General features: G+C 65.4%; 6 protein-coding genes across 6 annotated transcripts; 2 read left to right on the top strand and 4 right to left on the bottom strand.

Annotated features, from left to right (window-relative positions):
• Positions 1-2456: 2456 nt before the first annotated feature.
• Positions 2457-3258, bottom strand: EMIHUDRAFT_365539 (hypothetical protein). The gene has a single exon (XM_005782659.1). The coding sequence runs from the start codon at positions 3161-3163 to the stop codon at positions 2690-2692; it is 474 nt and encodes a 157-aa protein (XP_005782716.1). The 5' UTR covers positions 3164-3258; the 3' UTR covers positions 2457-2689.
• A 1838-nt stretch (positions 3259-5096) lies between these two features.
• On the bottom strand, positions 5097-5421 carry EMIHUDRAFT_233126 (hypothetical protein; the record flags this gene model as incomplete). Its single annotated transcript, XM_005782658.1, has 2 exons — positions 5097-5216; positions 5257-5421. 2 exons carry the CDS (start codon positions 5419-5421, stop codon positions 5097-5099), a joined length of 285 nt encoding a protein of 94 aa, XP_005782715.1.
• Positions 5422-6618: 1197 nt separating this feature from the next.
• On the bottom strand, positions 6619-7925 carry EMIHUDRAFT_113409 (hypothetical protein; the record flags this gene model as incomplete). The annotated part of the gene is made up of 3 exons (XM_005782657.1): positions 6619-7107; positions 7162-7368; positions 7455-7925. The coding sequence occupies 3 exons, from the start codon at positions 7923-7925 to the stop codon at positions 6619-6621; spliced, it is 1167 nt and encodes a 388-aa protein (XP_005782714.1).
• A 2395-nt stretch (positions 7926-10320) lies between these two features.
• Positions 10321-10872, top strand: EMIHUDRAFT_57249 (hypothetical protein; the record flags this gene model as incomplete). Its single annotated transcript, XM_005782656.1, has 1 exon — positions 10321-10872. A coding segment is annotated over one exon (552 nt), but the record flags the coding sequence as incomplete, so codon positions are not given.
• A 540-nt stretch (positions 10873-11412) lies between these two features.
• PGK1 (phosphoglycerate kinase) lies at positions 11413-12974 on the top strand (the record flags this gene model as incomplete). The annotated part of the gene is made up of 3 exons (XM_005782655.1): positions 11413-12217; positions 12270-12594; positions 12761-12974. The coding sequence occupies 3 exons, from the start codon at positions 11413-11415 to the stop codon at positions 12972-12974; spliced, it is 1344 nt and encodes a 447-aa protein (XP_005782712.1).
• A 1843-nt stretch (positions 12975-14817) lies between these two features.
• On the bottom strand, positions 14818-15688 carry EMIHUDRAFT_442574 (hypothetical protein). The gene is made up of 2 exons (XM_005782654.1): positions 15354-15688; positions 14818-15285 (listed from the first exon to the last, which is right to left on the bottom strand). The coding sequence occupies exons 1-2, from the start codon at positions 15646-15648 to the stop codon at positions 15014-15016; spliced, it is 567 nt and encodes a 188-aa protein (XP_005782711.1). The 5' UTR covers positions 15649-15688; the 3' UTR covers positions 14818-15013.
• Between the last annotated feature and the right edge of the window lie 2093 nt (positions 15689-17781).

Below are 17781 nucleotides of genomic sequence, written 5' to 3'. Positions count from 1 at the left end.
TGCCCACCACCGTGCCGCCGCCGCCGTCGCCCCCACCACCATCGCCTCCACCTCCATCACCGCCGCCGCCGTCGCCGCCGCCCTTGCCTCCACCCCCAGCGCCAGTACCACCGCCTTCACCACCACCGCCCTCGCCGCCGCCGCCCTCAGCTCCACACTCGCCCCCGCCCTCACCGCCATCTCCGCCTCTCGCTCCACCACCTTCCCTGCCGCCACCGCACCTACCACCGACTTTGCCAGCCCCGCCGACGCATCCGCCAGCCCCGCCCCGCTCACCGCCAACTTCGCCAGCCCCGCCAGCGCCCCCACCATCGCCGCACGCGCCCTTCAGACCTCGAAGAGACTGGCGACGCATCACGTGCCCGCTGATTAGCACGCTGGTGAGGAATGGAGACCTCGTGCCAGACGCGATGGGGATGGTGACAAAGCAGGAGACCTTCGACGCGATTCTCCGCGTTGGCATCTCGGAGAAGGCCGCACGGCAGACGACCGACGTCAACTTTGGTCCGGACCCCAGCAGGTCGCTGAACGTGTTCCTCATGAACACGATCAAGGAACCCCCAATGGTCCCCGACCCCGCGGGTCCGATTGAACACTTCCGCAGCACGGGTATCCGAGACGCCGAGAAGCCCAACAACTTTAAGTACAAACAGTTCGAACGGTGCGCTGAGTTCGACGGGGAGCTTGGGTGGTTTAGCCTCATCGACATTCGAGACTGCGCCACGCTCGTGTGGGATCACGAGAACGCCACTCTAGACGCCGACTCCTTGCCCGCGGTGATTCCCAGCAACGATGTGAACGAGGCCCGGCGCCCTCCTAATTGCACGGTCAACGATTCTGGGCCTGAGCTTTGCAACTCGCAGCTGCACGGGGCGATCCTCTTTCTGTTCCAAGAGCTGGGCACGCCCACCGGCGAGAACGCCCGGCTCAGCAAAGAAGACATGCGCAAAATCTACATGGAGGCCACGTATCCGCCTGATTTTATGGCTCGCTCTCCTCGAGATTGCGTCGATGCCGACGATCCGTCTGCAGCAGGGTGTCAGCAGTGCCTTAGCGAGGTGGGCGATGCCATCGCCGGCTCAGCGCTGGCCCAGCGGTACTGCCGTTGCCTAAATTCCAAACTCCTCAGCCAGGAGGAGCTGGATGCCATTCCGGAGCACGGCGAGCTGGGCTGCCCCGATGCCACCGTTTCCATGGCTAGCGGTACAGGCAACGCGACGACCAGATCAGCGAATGATGGCGACGCTTGCGAGCCATTTTGCTCAGCAGCGGGCTCCTTCATGAGCGGCATGGCGGGGTTGGACAGCGACCGGCATAGAAGAAGAAGTTGACGTTCATCTGCTTTTTTGAGTTTGTCCATATGTGTAACACTGCTTTAATGCGTAGTTCTCCCATTAAGCTAAAAGTACGTACAGAGGCGGTGGCACACGTAACTCGTAGCGGTGTCTCTCGAGAGACTCCGGCGGGGGGGCGTGCAGGCCGAAACGAGCACACAGAGAGCCGCGCGGAGTGGGCGGAGTCAGAGGGCGGCCGGCGCAACACACGAGAGCGTCCACTGCCTGGCGCAGCAGCGCGGCATTGCGCGGCGCTGCGGCCTGCGTGCGCGCGCCGGCGCGTGCGTGCGTTCCACCCTGCGGTGTCCACCGCTCTCTTCCACCATCAGACTGACGTCATCGCTCGTGCTGGTGTAAACGGGCATGAGTTGCATAGTGGGCACCTGGCCGAGCCTGCGCTACGAAGGAGCCAACGGTCAACGCAGGAGGCGTGGAAAGTATGGCGGCAGGGAAGCCGGCGGAGCAGCTCGCCATCCCTGTACGGCTGAAGGCACACGGAGCACTCTGGAATCGCAGTTCCGTTGGGAGGCGCCTGAAACACCTCTGTGGTCCCTTTCATCGCTGGAAGCACATTCCTTCCCCTGCCTCTGCTCCCCGCCGGACGAACGTCGCGGGGGCGGATCTGCCACCTGCTGTGCACAAACTTCCTCCAGCAAAAGAGAAAGAACAATATTGCCGAGGCGGCAACCACACATCCCAGCGGGACGGCAACAATCATGGGAAGGGAAGGCGAGGAGTCGGATTCAGCGGGGGGTTGTGAAGTCGATCGTGCGGCTCCATCTGGCAGCAAGTCTGTGTCGCTCATCCGGCAGATGTTGCAGCCTCACGGCGTTGAATAGGACAATGTGCGACACAGAGCGAAAAATCGTGTCACGCGGCGGGCGGCTGCCCGCTGCGCGGCGTGCGCCAAAAACACACAGAGAACCAAAAGCTTTTTCTAAGGGAGAGCCATTTTCGTCCCGCGTCCACCCATACCGCGCTGGTGTCCAGTCCGAGCCTGGCTATTCTTCACCTTCGTACCTAACCTAACCTAGCCACCTGTTTTCGAGAGCTCTTTCCGGCGCCGTCCACGCGCACGCCGACCACGGCGCCCCGGGAGACCACAGCCACATAGCGATAATTTACGCCTTAACTAATTTCGATAATAAACACGCCCCCGCACCTAACCTACGACTTGAGCGCTAACAGTACCATGCGCGCGGCTTCGAGAGTAGCACACACACACACACACACACACACACACACACACACACACACACAAACAGAGTCACACACATTCACAACCGGAATAGCGCCGCAAGACCTCCATGGCCGTAGAGTAGAGATGGGTAGCCCTCCGAGTGCCGCGAGGGGCATCACACGCTCAGGTCGGCGTTTGCGGCCCGAGGACGCGCAATCGTGAGCTCTGCCGACGGCTCTGCGCCGCGTCTGGCCGCCGCGTCCGCCGCGACCCTCGCGCTGGCCGTCATTTTACGGCTGGATCGGACGAGTAAGCAGAGGCCAGTCACGACGCCCAGCGTGCACGGGAGCGCGATGGCCATCGCCTGCCTCCCTCCCCAGCCGGGCACGAGACGGCAGACCGTCTGCTTGGACAGGACGGTAAAGGCCAGAAAGCAGCAGATCCCCACGCATGGGAGGGCGCGCGCGTTGCCCCACGTGGACTGCGGCGCGGCGCTCATCAGCCGCGCGTCGTTGACGCACGCGAAGAGCAGCGCGGCGACGCACGGCAGCAAGAGCCCGTTGACGACTTGCGCAAACATGATGATGCCGATTGTGGGCAGCCGGGCGAGGGTGGGGATCAGCGCCAGCAGGACCACTGCGCTCATCATGGCGCCGCGGCCGCCGTGCTGCCAGCGGTCCGACGCCGTCGCGCCCACCCACTTGCGCGCGCTCCTCGGCTGCGGCGGCGAGCCAAAGCCTGCCGCGGCGTCGGGGCTCGCCGTGGCGGCTGGAGCCGCCAGGCTGCTCCCGATTGACGGGCCTCGGCCCGCCTCCGTCCCCTCCTGAGTGGCGAGGGCGCTCAGGGCACGCAGCCCAAACATGTCCTCCACCGCCATCGCGCACGCCAGCGGCACCGTCATCGCCGACGAGACGCCAGCGCCAAACAAGCCGAGCGCGAAGCCCCAGACGCCGCCCCGCCCCATCGCAGACCGGAGGACGTCCGCGACGTCGCGGAGCTCGAACTCGGCCGCGTCCTTGTGCACGTGCATCCCGACGATGAGGATTAGCAGCGAGATCAGGCCCGACAGGCTCGCCGAGAGCAGCACGCCCCGCTGCACCGAGCGCGCCGACGCGCCGCGCGCGAGGGCCGACGAGAGGAGCAGGTTGTGCGGCACGGTCGTGGTGCCAACCAGGCCGAGGGCGACCTCGTACGATCCGGCCGGGATGGTCGGCACGAGGCCGCCGACGAGCGAGTTGGGCACGCCACTCCCACCAATCACGGCGGCGAAGCAGACTATCATCGCTGCAACCACCGCCGAGAAGAGGAGCGACAGGCGCTGCGTTGAGCCGGCGACGACCATTCCAGCGCACAGGGGGCCGAGCAGCACGTTGATGGTGTACAGCGCCGCCTCGTCCGTCACAACCAGCCGCACCGCCGCCATCGTGCCGGCGAAGTTGTTCGCCTCGTACGCCCAGCCGCCAAACACCACGTAGCACGCGAGCACCTTGCGCAGGAACGCAAGCCGCGAGCCCTCTGGCATCTTGAAGTAGGCGCAGTCCCCGAGCGTGCGGTTCGACACGTTTGTAAGCCGCCCCGACGCCTCCTGCAGCACCCACGCGACGACGGCAGCCACAACGACGCACCAAAGCAGCGCCTCCTGCGCGTCTGCGCCGGCCTTTGCACACACCGCCACGGTGCCGGGCCCAATCGTGCTCGCCGTCAGGGTCGTCCAGACGATGAGCTCGAAAAGCACCGAGCACCGAACCATCGTTGGTGCACCGCCCGGAGGCGCAGAGAAACTGTGGAGGCTCCAACTCGACGCTCACGAAGCTCCTCCTGCCTGGGTTCCAACTTTTTGCGGGGCATGGTGCCCCTCCGCTCTGGTTTTTCGGCCAACCCAGCTCAAGACCATACCCCCCCGCCAGCTGGCAGACCTGCTTGGGGGTATGGTAGGGCTAGTCTTGGGCGGTCAGGACCAACCCTCACCCCTTTGGGCCGCCGATCTAGAAGGAATCACGTATCACGACTCTCACAGTGATTTGGGCTCGGCAGCTTGTCAGCCCTCAGCCGAAGCAGGGGTTTTCTAAAATCTCTCCCCATACCATTACCCCGGAAAAAGTTGGCGACCCTGAGCCTGACCGAATTCTCTTCCTGACCCCGTAAGAGCGGATGAAGAAAAAGAGAAACACAGGCATTGTGTGCGCGAGTGGGAGGAGCGTGCGCGCGCCGCCGTGCGCGATAGCCGACGATAGGCGGAGCGGCCGCCCAGCGGGAAGGCCGCGCGGGGGCGGGACGCGGGGGGACGCTGCTGCGCGGGCCGTGCGGCGTGCGCGTGGTGCCAGGGGCCAAGCCTGATTTAAAACGTACCCGAACAACAAAAGATTCTCGCGAGCTAGCAATAAAGGTGAAGCAAAATGCGCGTCGCGGCGACCGCGGATCCCGCACGCCCGAGGCGACCGCACGCCCGAGGCGAACGGAGAGGCATCGCGGCCGCTGCTCTCTGGGACGCCGCGGCGCGGCGCACGACAGAGGAAGGCCCCGCTGCTCGAATCTGTGGCGGGCGGCGCCGACAGAGGAAGGCCCACCTCGAATGCCAGCACCTAGTTGTAGTAAAGCTCGAGGCCCATGCCGTCGTGGATCTCGTAATCGTCCAAGCTGATGTGGTCCTTGTACACCGTGTACCACTTTTGGATGCGCAGCTTCTCTGGCCGCGTGCCCGTCTGCGGGGCCGGGGTGGCTCGTGCTGGGCGGGTGCTCAACAGGCAGGTGCGCCGCGCGCTCGGGCGAGGTGAGTCCGGACGGCGGCGGGCGGCGGAGCGTTGCCTGCGCGGCGAGGAGCTTCTTGAGGTCGCCGACGGTGTCATCAGGGTTGCACTTGACTCGGATCTTCTTTCCCAGCCGGTCGTTGCAGATGACCTCGATCATACCGCGGCCACCCGGACCGCGGGAGGAAAGGCCAGGTGCGGCGGCGATCACTGCGAAAAATTTTTTTGCAAATCAGGCAATATACCTAAGAGGCGGCGCCCGTCGATTGAGCGGAATTCGGCACCACCGGCCCACTTCAAGACGCGCGGTCCGCCCAGTCCGAGGATGCCATTCGATTTGATGGCGAATGCCGAGGGTGCGCAGGGAGGCAACGCGGAGAAGAAGCCCAAGAAGAAGATCGTCTATGGCGGCGCCTCCGGGTTCAACCAGGTTGGTGTGCCCGGGGGGGTGAGCGTGAGCAGCACGCAGGCACCAGCGCCGGCCACGGTGAAGCCCAAGGTGATCACGACCACAAGGCCCGCGGATCCCAAGCCCAAGATGAGCGTGCCCGTCGAGGCTTACCCCACGCACGAGGCGGTTGAGACGGTCAGCTCGCCTCGCTTGTCGGACAACCCATTTAAACGCCAGGACAACGGCTTCGGGTTTACTGCAGACGCTTCTCCGAAGGCAAGCGGAAAGAAGAACGGCTCTGGGACCGAGGAAGGTAGCAAGAAGGCCTCCGCCTCGACGGCGAAGTCGGCAGGCGGCTCGATGTGCGCGACGATGTGCCGATGCCTTGGAAAGTGAGGGAACCAACGACCGCAAGTCGGACTAGGAAGTCGTCGTCTCGGTGGGTGTGCAGAGAGCTGAGAGCAGCAGCGTCGTGGTGTCGATACGGGTCTACCAGCAAGAGCCGACACCAAGGCGTTGCCATCTGTTCGTTGTGAGCGTCTCGTTGCCAGTCTCGCGGTAGCTTAGTGTGTGAGACTCGTGCTTCACGCAGGGCCAGCTGAGGCCGGTGAGGGGGCGAGAGGGGGAGAGCGGAGACGCGGTCGCGGACGGCGCGGGCGCGACGCCGGCGACGGTAAGTGCACACCCCGACCGCCGAGGTGCGATCAGGGGCGCCCGCGCCCATGGGCCCGTGGCCAATAGGGCGCGAGTGTACTGGTAGAAAATCTGATTGGTAGCTCAAGAGACGTTTTGGGACGCGACTCGCGAGGAGCGGAGAGGGCCTCGCCGCGGCCCCAGCTCTCTCTCAACTTTGAGCGCGGCTCCGGCTGCGCGGCCCGGAGCCGGGAGCCCGGGACGACAAGCGGGCCGAGCGGAGAGGGATCGACGTTCGGGAAAGGGGGCCACTTCACGTTCAGGGAAAGGCGCTCAGGGCACGTCAAAGACCGCGGAGCTGCAAAGGTGCGGGTTCTCAAACTCGACGGCGTCCCCGGCGGCCTTCCCGGGGACGGGGAATAGGCGAGCCGTCAATGGCTTGTTTAGCCGGAACGCGAGAGCCGCGACGTCGAGGAGGAGAGCCGCGAGCTTGGCCTTAGGCACGTCGCCCGGCACGGGGACGGTGTCCAGGCCCAGGCCGCACACGGCCGAGTAGGCGAGCAAGTCGTGGATGCGGTAGGCGCCGTCGGCCGCGCCGCGTGCCAAGCCCGCGTCCTCGAGGGGCGGCAACATGAGGCCGCAGTAGCCGCAAGTGTCGACGGGCAGCTCTTTGAGCGCGCCCGTCACCAGCGCCGCCGCGGCGAGGGTGCCGCTCTGTCCAAAGGAGCCGAGGCCGAGCGACTCGAAGGAGCCGGTCAGCGGGCTCGCATCGCCCATCGGCGCGACGCTCGCGTCGATCCCGTCGTACTGTAGGCCGTGCGCCTGTGCGGGGTCGCCAGGCCGGGTCCGGGCCTGGGCTAGAGTAGGGCCGCGCACGGCAGGTGCGTGCGCCTGCGACAGCTGCCGCGCAATCGCCTGCAGCGGCAGCAGCTGGTCGGTGAAGGTGTCGACCAGGAGTGCCTTTGCGCGAGGCAGGTCGCCGCCGGCACGGGGCATCGCGTGGGCGAGAAGCTCGGACGTCTCGCAGCCGATGGCGAAGGAGGGGGAGGCGCCCTCGTGGTAGGACGCGGGGAAGAAGGGCGTCTGGCGGGGGCGAGGACGCCAACGTGGGTCGCGAGCGGCCTAGCGGCGGGAGCGGACCGCGCCATCTCCGTTGCCTTGGGAGGCACATTGAAGGAGGCGCAAAACTGAAAGTTTCCCTCGCCGCCGCCGGTCGTCTGCGAGATGGTAAGGATCGCGTCCGCGAGGCGCGAGGCGGCGGCGCGGTCAAGCGGCCCGGGCATCGCGCCGGAGGCTGAGATGCGCGGCCCGAGCGCTACGATCTGCGGCACGAGCGCGAGGCCCTCGGGCGACGTGGCTGGGCCTGCGTTGAAGAGGCCGACACCGAGGCGCAGCAGGGTGGCGTCGAGCCGGCGGAAGGCCTCGAGCGCCGCGGTCGCGTCGGAGACGTCGACCCACGACTCAAAGCTCTGGCTGCTGATCCGTGTCGTCTGCACCTCGTAGCCCGCGTCCTCGAGCCGCCGCCGCGCGGAAGACACAAAGGCGGCGGCCCGCGCGAGCTCGAGATCCCAGGCGTCGGGCTGGTTAGGGAGAAGGCTGAGGCCGAGTGTCACCGTGCGGACCTTCAGGAGCGGCTTCATGTATGTCACAGCGGCGCAAGCACGAGCAGCCGGCACGGGCACGTACGAGTCTTGGCGACGACGGCGTCCTCCGACCCGGCCGCAGCCGTCAGCGGCGGTGAGGCGATGTATGTCAGCGTGTTTTCCTTTTTTCGCAGTTTTCTTCTCCCGTGCGCGCGGGCGTGGCCGGCAGGGTGGCGGCGGCGCTGGTGGCTGCTGGCTGGCCCGGCAGGCGGGCTTCCAAGGCCGGCGCTCCTTGCGGGCACCGGTGGGCACCGCGGCGGCACCTCTCCGCCACACCTTTGTGGCACCCCCCCTGCGCTTTAAGCGCCTCTCCTCCCAAGGCTGAGCTCCTCCCTGCCTGCATCTCGCAGAATGTCCCTTGTAACGTGAGAGAGTGCGTTGTGTCCGCGGACAGGCCCCTCCACCCTTCACGTACGGATCATGTAGTCCCCACAATCGCTGTCGTGGGATCGCTTGTCATGTGAGAGAGTGCGTTGTAAATAAATAAACAAAGTGAATCATAGAAAAGCCAGCCTTAACCTTTCGGGCGTACCTTCAGGCGCAAGCCGAGGGCACGCTCTGGCTGAGCAATAGCCTGGACGAGAGGACGGGAATGACCCGCTTTGTCACGGATTGGCTTGCGCACCACAAGCCAGGGAAGGGGCATCCGGAACGCACAGTCAAATCGTTCGCCTTTCAGGAGGCGGAGAGTATCAGCCGAAGGGCGAAGGTGCGTTGGGCCGCGCGCAACGGCCACGCAGTGCTGTCGTTGCAGCACGACGGTATAGTCGTAGCGGTCAAGAGAGGGAGTGACGCCGGCGACGTGGCGGAACAGATGGCGAGGGCTAGTGAGGAGGCGCTCGGATACCGGCAGCCGTGCGAGCTCAAAGAGCAAGAGCCGCCGAGCGGAGTAGCGAGACCGCAACTGGCGACACGCGATGAGGTGGGAGCGAGGGGTAGTGCCGGGGCTGGGAGAGATGGAGGGCTCGCCCCCGAGGCACGGCGCGTGGGTAAGAGACGCCGAACTCCAGGAGGACCCGCTATTCCGCTTACGCGCTTCCTTCCTACTGCGGTGGGACGAGTTTGAGGTCGGGACACGGGTCATGATGGGCAGAATAGAGAGCCGACAGAAACGGGACGCAGGTCATGATGGGCAAGGATAGAGAGCCGCTCGGCTCGGAGAAGGGCCGTGAGCTCAACGCGGAGGTTGCCAGGATATGCCTCGCGTTGCACAGAGCGCGGCCCTTCACGCACCTCGCTGCGACGGATGGAGGGAGAGACATGCCAAACAAGTGGGTGGGGGATAGGTTCGTGCCGCGACCGGTAGTGTCGTATGGGGTGTACGAAGGGCCGGCCCGATTCGGGAGACCCGTCGAGGGATCTGAACAGCTCGAGAGCGGGACGACGCAGGGCAGAAGACGGTGAGGCGGAGCAGACGCGCAGGGCGAGACGAGGGAGGGAGCAGGACTTTGCGGAGATCAGCAGGAGGATGTACGAAGAGATCAGGAGCAGCAGGGACCCGAGGGACCAGGTGGAAGACGGCTGTGCTAGTGTCGTAGTCCCCCATCGGGAGGACGACCCCGGCTAGTCGCCGACCACACCCACAAAGAACCCTGCACAAAGATCGCAAGGGCGGGGACCTGTTCCTTTTTACCCATCTCACAGTAGAGAGGTGTCCGTTTTTATTTATTTATTTATTAAAGCCAACCAAAACCCAAATCGTCGCGCTCGAGAATACGAGCGACATCATCGAGAAGGCGCGATGGTGCGTCGACAATAGCGACGCCTGCGAGGCCATCGCCACCGCTTCGCGGCAGCTCTTCGTCCGCGCGTATTGGCCGGCGGCCTCTCGGAGCGTACGTAGCGAGCGGAGTGAGTGAGCCCCGAGTTTGAAAAGGGCGACGGACGCTTGCGTCCTAGCCTCCAACAACGCCTCCCCGGCGCAGAGGGGCCCCCGGAGGGATGCACAACCGACCCACGCCACGCCGCTTGCGGCGGTCATCTTCCCAGATGCGTTTCTTTTGCACTACTCGTGAATGAGCTTGCCTGTGGCGGGGGTGGGCGGGTGCACGGAGCTAAGTGCCTCGCCACCCTCGCAGGAGTCGCTTAGGCGGCTCCCGTGGTGTACCTGTGTTAGTGCCAGTGCGAGCCAGTCCCGTGCCCAGTCCTGTGCCCAGTGTTGTGCGAGGGAGTTTTGTTCTAAAATTCTTTTGCACTACTGCGTTGTTCTCCGAGGCTCTGCACCAGCCGCCTCCGTGGTCTCGCCGTGTCAGAGTTGCGAGCAGCAGCCGCCGCACGCTCGCTGTGTTCCGCCGTCCACCCACAGTGGCCGCTCTCCCCGTCCACCCGTTCGCCACCGCTGCCGAGTGAGCGGCTGCGGCCATAGCAGATGGTGGTGTGTCAGCCGTTGCCGCGCCTCGTGGCTGAGACAGCAGGGCTCTATTTCATCCACAAGCCGCCTGGTCTCGCGTTCCACTCGACCGACGACGAGACCGGCCTGCTGCCGCGCCTGCGAGAGCTGGGCTCTCTGCACGAGCCTCTCCTGCCGTGCCACCGGCTTGACCGCGTGACCTCTGGGCTCATGGCGGTGGCCAAGAGCCGCGAGGCTGCTTCGGCGATGGCCCTCCTCCTCCGCGAGCGGCGCGTGCACAAGTACTATGTCGCGCTCGCCGCTGGCAAGCCAAAGAAGAAGCAGGGCAGGGTGATTGGCGACATGGCGCGCAGCAGGCGAGGGCAGTGGATGCTGACGCGAGAGCGGAGCAACCCCGCTGTCACCCACTTTGTGAGCGCAGCTCTCGGTGAAGGGGGAGGATGCCACGCCTTTCTTCTGAAGCCGGCGACGGGGCGGACTCACCAGCTGCGCGTCGCCCTCAAATCGCTCGGCGCACCTGTGCTCGGCGACCCTCGCTACGCGGCGTCGAGCGCCGGTTGCGAGGCGCGCGCCTACCTGCACGCAGCAGCAATGCGTCTTCCAGGCGGCAGGCCGAGCCTCACCGCCGGAGGGAGGCCGTGCACCGTCCTCTGCCCGCCGGTCGGCGAGGCGGCGGGCAGCCGCTTTGTGAGCGCTGCCTTCTCTGCGTGGTGGGAGAGCACGTTCGAGGGCGCCGTGAGCGAGCCGGGCGGCGATGCCTTTTACGACAGCAGCCTCGTTGGTGGGCTGGAGTACCACTCTCACGCAATAGGCGAGGTGCTATCGAGCTGGTTTGCGGGCACGCCGGTGGCATCTCGGGTATGAGTGTTCTGCTCGCATCATCGTTTCTTACCTTGCCGTGCCGAGTTTTTGTTTTAACTTGGAAAAAGAGAAAAACCAGCACCCAGGCCGCACTACGGGTACAGGCTGTGGCTCAACCGAGAGAGACGAATGGCGCTCTCGGCCCAAGAAGTCGCTGACTATCTCAAAAAGCACGACATCGAGCGCATAATCTCGGACGCCGTCCTCGACGCGGTGACTGCACAGTCGTCTTCTCCACTCCTCCACATCGCAGAGTACCTAAAAGAGCACGACATGGGCGCGGGGGGCGGGGCAGGCGGCGAGCTCAACAAGCGGCTGCTCCGGAGCGTGAGCGTGGCCGGGAAGCGCGTGCTCATCCGCTGCGACTTCAACGTGCCGCAGGACAAGGCCGACCCGAGCAAAATCACCAACACTGCGAGAATCGAGGGCGCGCTGCAGAGCATCCGGTACTGCCTCGAGTCGGGCGCCAAGGCGGTCGTCCTCTGCTCCCACCTGGGGCGGCCGGACGGCATGCGGAAGCCTGAGTGCTCGCTGGCTCCAGTCGCCGCTGCCCTCGAGAAGCTCCTCGCACGGCCTGTCAGCTTCATCGGAGACTGCGTCGGGCCGGAGGCGGAGGCGGCATGCGCGGACCCGCCCCAGGGCAGCGTGCTGCTGCTCGAGAACCTGCGGTACCACGTCGAGGAGGAGGGCAAGGGCGTCGACGCGCACGGCGCCAAGGTGACGGCGGCGCCCGACGCCGTGGCGGCCTTTCGCGCCTCGCTACGCAGCCTCGCAGACGTGTATGTCAACGACGCGTTTGGGACGGCGCACCGCGCCCACTCGTCGATGCTGGGCGAGGGCTTCGAGGTGAGGGCCGCCGGCTTCCTCGTGGCGCGCGAGCTCGAGGCCTTCCGCCAGGTGCTCGACGCGCCGGCCAAGCCGAGGCTGGCCATCCTGGGCGGTGCGAAAGTGAGCGACAAGATCCTGCTCATCAAGAGTCTGCTGGACAAGGTGGACCGGATGATCATCGGCGGCGGGATGGCGTACACCTTCCTCAAGGCGCCGAGCTCGCCCGAGATGGACCGAGAGATGAGCCGAGGTCGTCCGAGATGGAGAGGGATGAGCCGAGATCGCCCGAGATGGATAGCGAGATCGTCTCCCCTCCCTCCAGGTGCTGCACAGCATGCCGATCGGCGCCTCGCTCTACGACGAGCGCGGCGCGGCCCTCGTCACCGAGATCATGGAGCTGGCCAAGGAGAAGGGCGTCGAGATCACACTGCCGGTCGACTTTGTCACCGCGAGCGAGTTTGGCGAGGGCGGCGAGATCGGCGCGGCGACGCTCGAGGGAGGGGTCCCGGACGGCATGATGGGGCTCGACTGCGGCCCTCGCTCGAGCGAGATCAACGCGAGCGTCGTCTCCTCCTCGAAGACCATCCTGTGGAACGGCGCGAGACTGGCCGAGACTAGCCGAGACGAGTCGAGATTAGCCGAGATTAGCCGCGACTAGCCGCGACTAGCCGAGTCCTGCTCGACGGCGCCGACGACGGGGCAGCCTCGAGAGGTGTCGCTGCTGCAGCAATTGCGTCTCTTGACGCGGGCTGGTGGTGTGGGTAGGCCCGATGGGGGTCTTCGAGATGGACAGCTTCGAGGCGGGCACCAAGGCGATGATGGAGGCGGTGGTGAAGGCCACCGCGGCCGGTGCGGTGACGGTCATCGGAGGCGGGGACACGGCGACCTGCGCCAAAAAGTACGGCACCGAGGACAAGGTGACGCACGTGTCGACCGGCGGCGGAGCCTCGCTCGAGCTGCTCGAGGGCAAGGTGCTGCCCGGCGTCGCGGCGCTCGACGACGCGTGACCCGCGCGCCCCTGTAGAGTGCAAGGCATGTGTGGGATGGCGGATGGGGTTCGCGCGTGTGGTAACACAGAATGAAACTATAGAGAGAAGAGCACAGCGATCAGCCATCACCCAACCCCGCGCAAAAACCACCGCGGCACCGCCCGCGCCCCCCCCCCCCCCCCGCCGCCGCTCCGCGCGCGGCACCGCTACGCCTACGGTTGTACGGAGAGGGAGTTGGGACGGAAAATCGAGGGACGCGACCCGCACACCCGACACCCGCCGCACTTCGCGCCACAGACGGTCCCGCGCCTCGCCGCCGCTTATGACGGCGACACGGCCGCAGCTCGTGTGCGTGTCGCCGTCTAGCGTCTTTGTCCGGAGAGTGAATACTGTTCTCCAACGCGCTCGTCGGTGACGGTGTCCCCCAACCTGCGCCGGCCCGCGCTCGGTGAACCTCGACACAGCGCCTTCGGTGCACGGTGGCATGCAGCTCTTTGCGACAGAAGCCTGGAGTCAGAGCAGAAGCTCCTCTTTTCTCTACACAGATGGCACAGCCTACTGTACAGCTGTCACAGCGATGGGCTCGCCCTCACTGGCCCCCTCAGTCACTTGTGCTGCGCCTGCGGCTTGTGTGAGCGACACTGCTCGGCGACTGCCGGCAGACTGTGAGACCATGGGTGTGAGGTCAAACCACGGTACCAGCGCTTGGTCACATTGGCCCTGAGGTCAGATCCTTCTACTCTGTTGGATGGTAACACTTGTCTACTCGCTGGAGCCGAGCAGGACCAGGAGGGCCCGGCGCACAACCCCTGTGCAACTCAGGGTCCACACCCCGGACCCCGCTCTAGCTATGGGACAACATCCTATAGGGCGTTTCCCTCGTCGCGGGACTATGGCCGATCGGCAACCACCCCGGATCCCGCTCTAGCTATAGGGACAACATCCCATAGGAGTTCTTTTTTAGGTTCCCATAAGTATCTAGAGGGAGGAGGTATTCGAGTAGGTAGGTCGGTTTTTTGCAAACCCTGTCAGCAGTTCACCTACGGGTATGTTCGTAAGAGCTACATGCACTGAAAAAGGTATTTAAACAAAAGAACTCTGAAAAAAGTAAGACACGTGATTGACATCTGCCGGCTTGTGCCGCTCTCAGACTGACTCGCAAACAGACTGCAGGCCACTTCGAACGAACAGATGCGGAGTTCACCACCAAAGCCCCGCACAATGCCTCGCCAGCCGCCCACCACGCCCGGTTGCGCACCTGGTGGGCTCCTCGTCTCCAGCTTGCCCGTGCTTCTCGCCGTGTGCTTTCTCGCCTGGCTCATGAGCGGTGCGGCTCTCCCACCTCTGTTACGGAAGTGAAATGGAAGGAGAAGCAAGTGTTTCGAGAAGGTCCCACTCTACACCCCAGCGCGGGTGGAGTCATCTAAGGAAAGGCCGTGGATTCCCTGGCCGGTGGTGAGCTGGTGACCACCCCGGCATTTGGCAGCACAGAGCCAGAGGTGAACTTATCATGTCCAAAGCGAGGAGATCCCCTCCAACGTCGTGATTTTGTATTGGCGGAGTGGCCAAGAGAGACCCGAGACTGTACACAGGCGGTCAGCTCTTGACGACGACACACGGACGCCCAGCGCCGTGCGCGCGCGCTCGAGCAGGCTCGAGCGTGCGCGGCGTGTTGTGTGTCTTGTGTGACGCGGTCAATTTCGTGAGTAGCGGGTGAGTAAGTGTGGGATGATGTGCGACGGTGGCATAGTGGGGATGATATATACCTCGCCACCTTTTACACAACGGCCATGCAACACACTGCACACCGCTCACCGGGGTCACCGCGCCCCGCGCGCCAGCCGCCACCCGACCCGCGCACTCTCTAATGTACACGATTATCGACGCGTCGTTCGCCCTGTCGCGATCTCTGGCGCCACTAATACACTGACGTACGGCTCACGAGGCTCACCTCAGCACACGCTCCCAAAACACGCAACGCGCGCGGTCTCTCACGGAGCTGTGGCCTCGACTGCAGTGAGGCTCGACACAAGTCTCTCAAGCGCGGCGACCTGGTCCTACACCGGCGCTGAGCCGTCGTACCGCTCCCAGTGGGGCACTGCCTCGATCTCGCGCTCGCGCTTGATGAGGAGCGGCAGCTCGGGCGAGCCGATCGCCTCCTCGATGTTGTACTGCACGAGGTGGCACAGCTGCCAGAGCGGCATGATCTTGAAGGGCTGCTCGACCTGGATGCCGAGCTCGTTGATGCCAAAGTAGATGTACGTCGTCGAGGCCACGCAGAGAGCGATGAGCGCGGGGTGCATCGAGCCCGCGAGCACGATCGGGATGCCTAACTCATTAATTTAATTAAGACCTCGCCCCGTGAATGAGCAATTAAGATCCGCGCGGTCGGGATGCCGAAGAGCCAAAGGATGAGAGACCGCACGCCGTGCCTTGCCATGTTTGGCGGGATCGGGCTCGAGAAGAGCCGCTCGCACGTGGCCACCACGGAGGAGAGCTCGCGCACGTCCATGTCGATGGCGTAGTGCTGAGTCGCGGACAGCTCACCCGCGTCCAGCTCGCGCATCAGCACCTGCCTCACCCGCCCGAGCAGCGCGAGCGGCCTCGACCGCTGCGAGACCACCCAGCTCGCCTCCTCGGCGTCGAGGAGGACGTCGAGGATGTCGTCGCGGTCCTCGGCGTCGCGCAGCATGTCGCGCAGCGACCAGGCAAAGCTGCACAGGTAGCGAGCCACCTCGCACGTGACTGGGTACTCGCACGAGACGAGCACCCTGCTCACAACCTCGCGCGAGAGGTAGAGGATGCGACTCCAGTCCTTCCGCGCCTCCTCGAGCCGCCGGTACGCGTTGTCGGTGCGAAAGACCAGCAGCAGCCCTGCAGGACAGCAGCTCCAGAGGTGCGAACACGCAGCGTTGTGGCGTGAGCACCGCTGGTCGTCATGGCGTGAGCATCGGCTGAGTGCAAGTGCTGCGTGTAGCGCCAGAGCGTGATGCAATGGGACGCAGCAGCTCCGCGTGTACGAGTGCTAGCTGGAGAGTAGATCTGTCTTCAGCATCGAGGGCGCGGGCCGATCGCCGCGCCCTGCAGCTGCATCGTCGCCTGGAGCCCACGCGACCAGCCGGTGAGGACGTGCGCGGGCACGGCCGCCGTCACGAGCAGCGCCCAGCACGCGTTGAACAGCAGCAGGGGCCACGTCGCCTGCATCACCAGGCAAAACGGCCACTGCCGCACCAGCCGCAGGATGCGGCCGATGGCGGAGCCGCCCGTGTAGCGCTGCCACGTCTTGTGCGTGAAGAGGCGCTTGAAGGAGGGCTCGCGGTAGTCGTCGAGCTCGAGGATATTCGTCGCATTCCCGGCTTCGGTCCCGAGTATCCGCGGCAGCTCACGGACAGTCGCGAACTGCCTCTGAATTATCTGGACATCTATCGGGTCGATTTCGCCAATCTCCTTCAAGTGACGTCTGCGCGCCCGCTCACTCATGTGCGGCGTGGACGCGCGCGGCGCACTCATGTGCGGCGTGGACGCGCGCGGCGCCGAGGGGCGAAAGGCAAGCGCGGACGACAACACCGCGAGCCGGCCGAGCATCGGGCTCCTTCGTCAGTCTGCTGCTGCAGAGATTTCCGGGGGTGGGGTGCTTCAGGCGGAGTGATCTGTGATCTGTGAGGGTCCGCCCGCAGGCGCATTTTGTACATGTATACCGAGGCGGTGCCCGGTGCCGAGCGCAGGCCGGAGCCCACAGGTCGGACCTTGAGACAGCATTGTAGATCCCTGGGCGAGGGTGGTGGAGAGGGCGGTCCGGCGGCGGAGCACCCACCTACCTCCTCCCGGCGTGCCGGGAGGCAGGATGTCATCCCCCGTGATCCAGACCGCCCCGTTGGAGGTAGGCCGCTCGTCTAGCCAATCAGCCTTAAGCGAGCGGCCTGGCCGTTGGAATGGCCGGGTGGAGAGAGGGGCGGAGTCGGCTCGGAAGCGCGACTGCAGCCACGGGGACTGCCCGCCCACTCTCGTCGGGTTGAGGGGAGGACGACTGTCTCCGACGGCGAACCTCAGTTACGAGCCGCCCTCCCCTCGAGACGCGAGGCCAGTGCACTTGGGGCCAAGCCCCAGCGTGCACCGTCCCACACGCCTCACGCGGCCTCTGGCTGGAGCGGGATCGCAAGCGAATCCCCCAGGCCGGCGCACGTCTTCCGAGAGAGGAGCAGGAGCGAGGGACCTTCTTAGTTGTCCGGCATGCAGGCGCATGCACGGCCGTTCAGAAATTTTCCCAGCCGTTGGAATGGCTCCGCTCCTGCCCCTCACCGGGCCGAACGGGTAGTGGGCGTTGGCGCCGAAGAGGGAGGACTCGCTGAAGGACCGCTAGTCCCGGGGCGTGCGTGGGACGCGCGGCGTGAGGCGCAGGGCGTGAGGCGGGAGGGCGCGGGGGCAAGGAGTTGTGTGTGTGTGTGTCTGTTTGTGTGTGTGTCTGTGTTGGTTTGTTTCATTGTTTGTGCGAGGGCAGGGCAGGGCAAGGCAGGGCGGCGGCGAGCGGCGAGCGGCGTCGGCGAGATCGGCGACGAAGAGAGGCGATGGTGACATACACGTCGGCATTGTTCACGGCAGCAGCGCCGGTGGCGGCCCCGCGCAGCGGCGGCGGCGCCCTGAGTGAGGCAGACTGCCCTGCACAGCCTGCTGGGAACGCTCCAGACGAGCGGCGCGCCATGCGGGCCCGCCGCGGGCGACGCGGGCGGCGAACCGACACGCGTGTCGCGCAGGCGTAGACAGCACTGGCGAAGCGAGGCGGCTGGCGCCGGCCCCGGAGGCGGCTGCAGTAAGAGCAGCGAGGCAG

The sequence above is a fragment of the Emiliania huxleyi genome (genome assembly GCF_000372725.1).
Source record: "Emiliania huxleyi CCMP1516 chromosome Unknown EMIHUscaffold_188, whole genome shotgun sequence".
Taxonomy (NCBI): domain Eukaryota; phylum Haptophyta; order Isochrysidales; family Noelaerhabdaceae; genus Emiliania; species Emiliania huxleyi.
This window is presented reverse-complemented; position numbering and strand designations above follow the sequence as displayed.

Bases quoted from the DNA above. Each gene is read 5' to 3' on its own strand.
- EMIHUDRAFT_365539 (XM_005782659.1), bottom strand. From the start codon at position 3,163: ATGATGAGCGCAGTGGTCCTGCTGGCGCTGATCCCCACCCTCGCCCGG.
- EMIHUDRAFT_442574 (XM_005782654.1), bottom strand. From the start codon at position 15,648: ATGCTGCGCGACGCCGAGGACCGCGACGACATCCTCGACGTCCTCCTC. The intron at 15,286-15,353 runs GCATCCCGACCG...TTAATGAGTTAG, and splicing joins TCTCATCCTTTGGCTCTTCG to GCATCCCGATCGTGCTCGCG.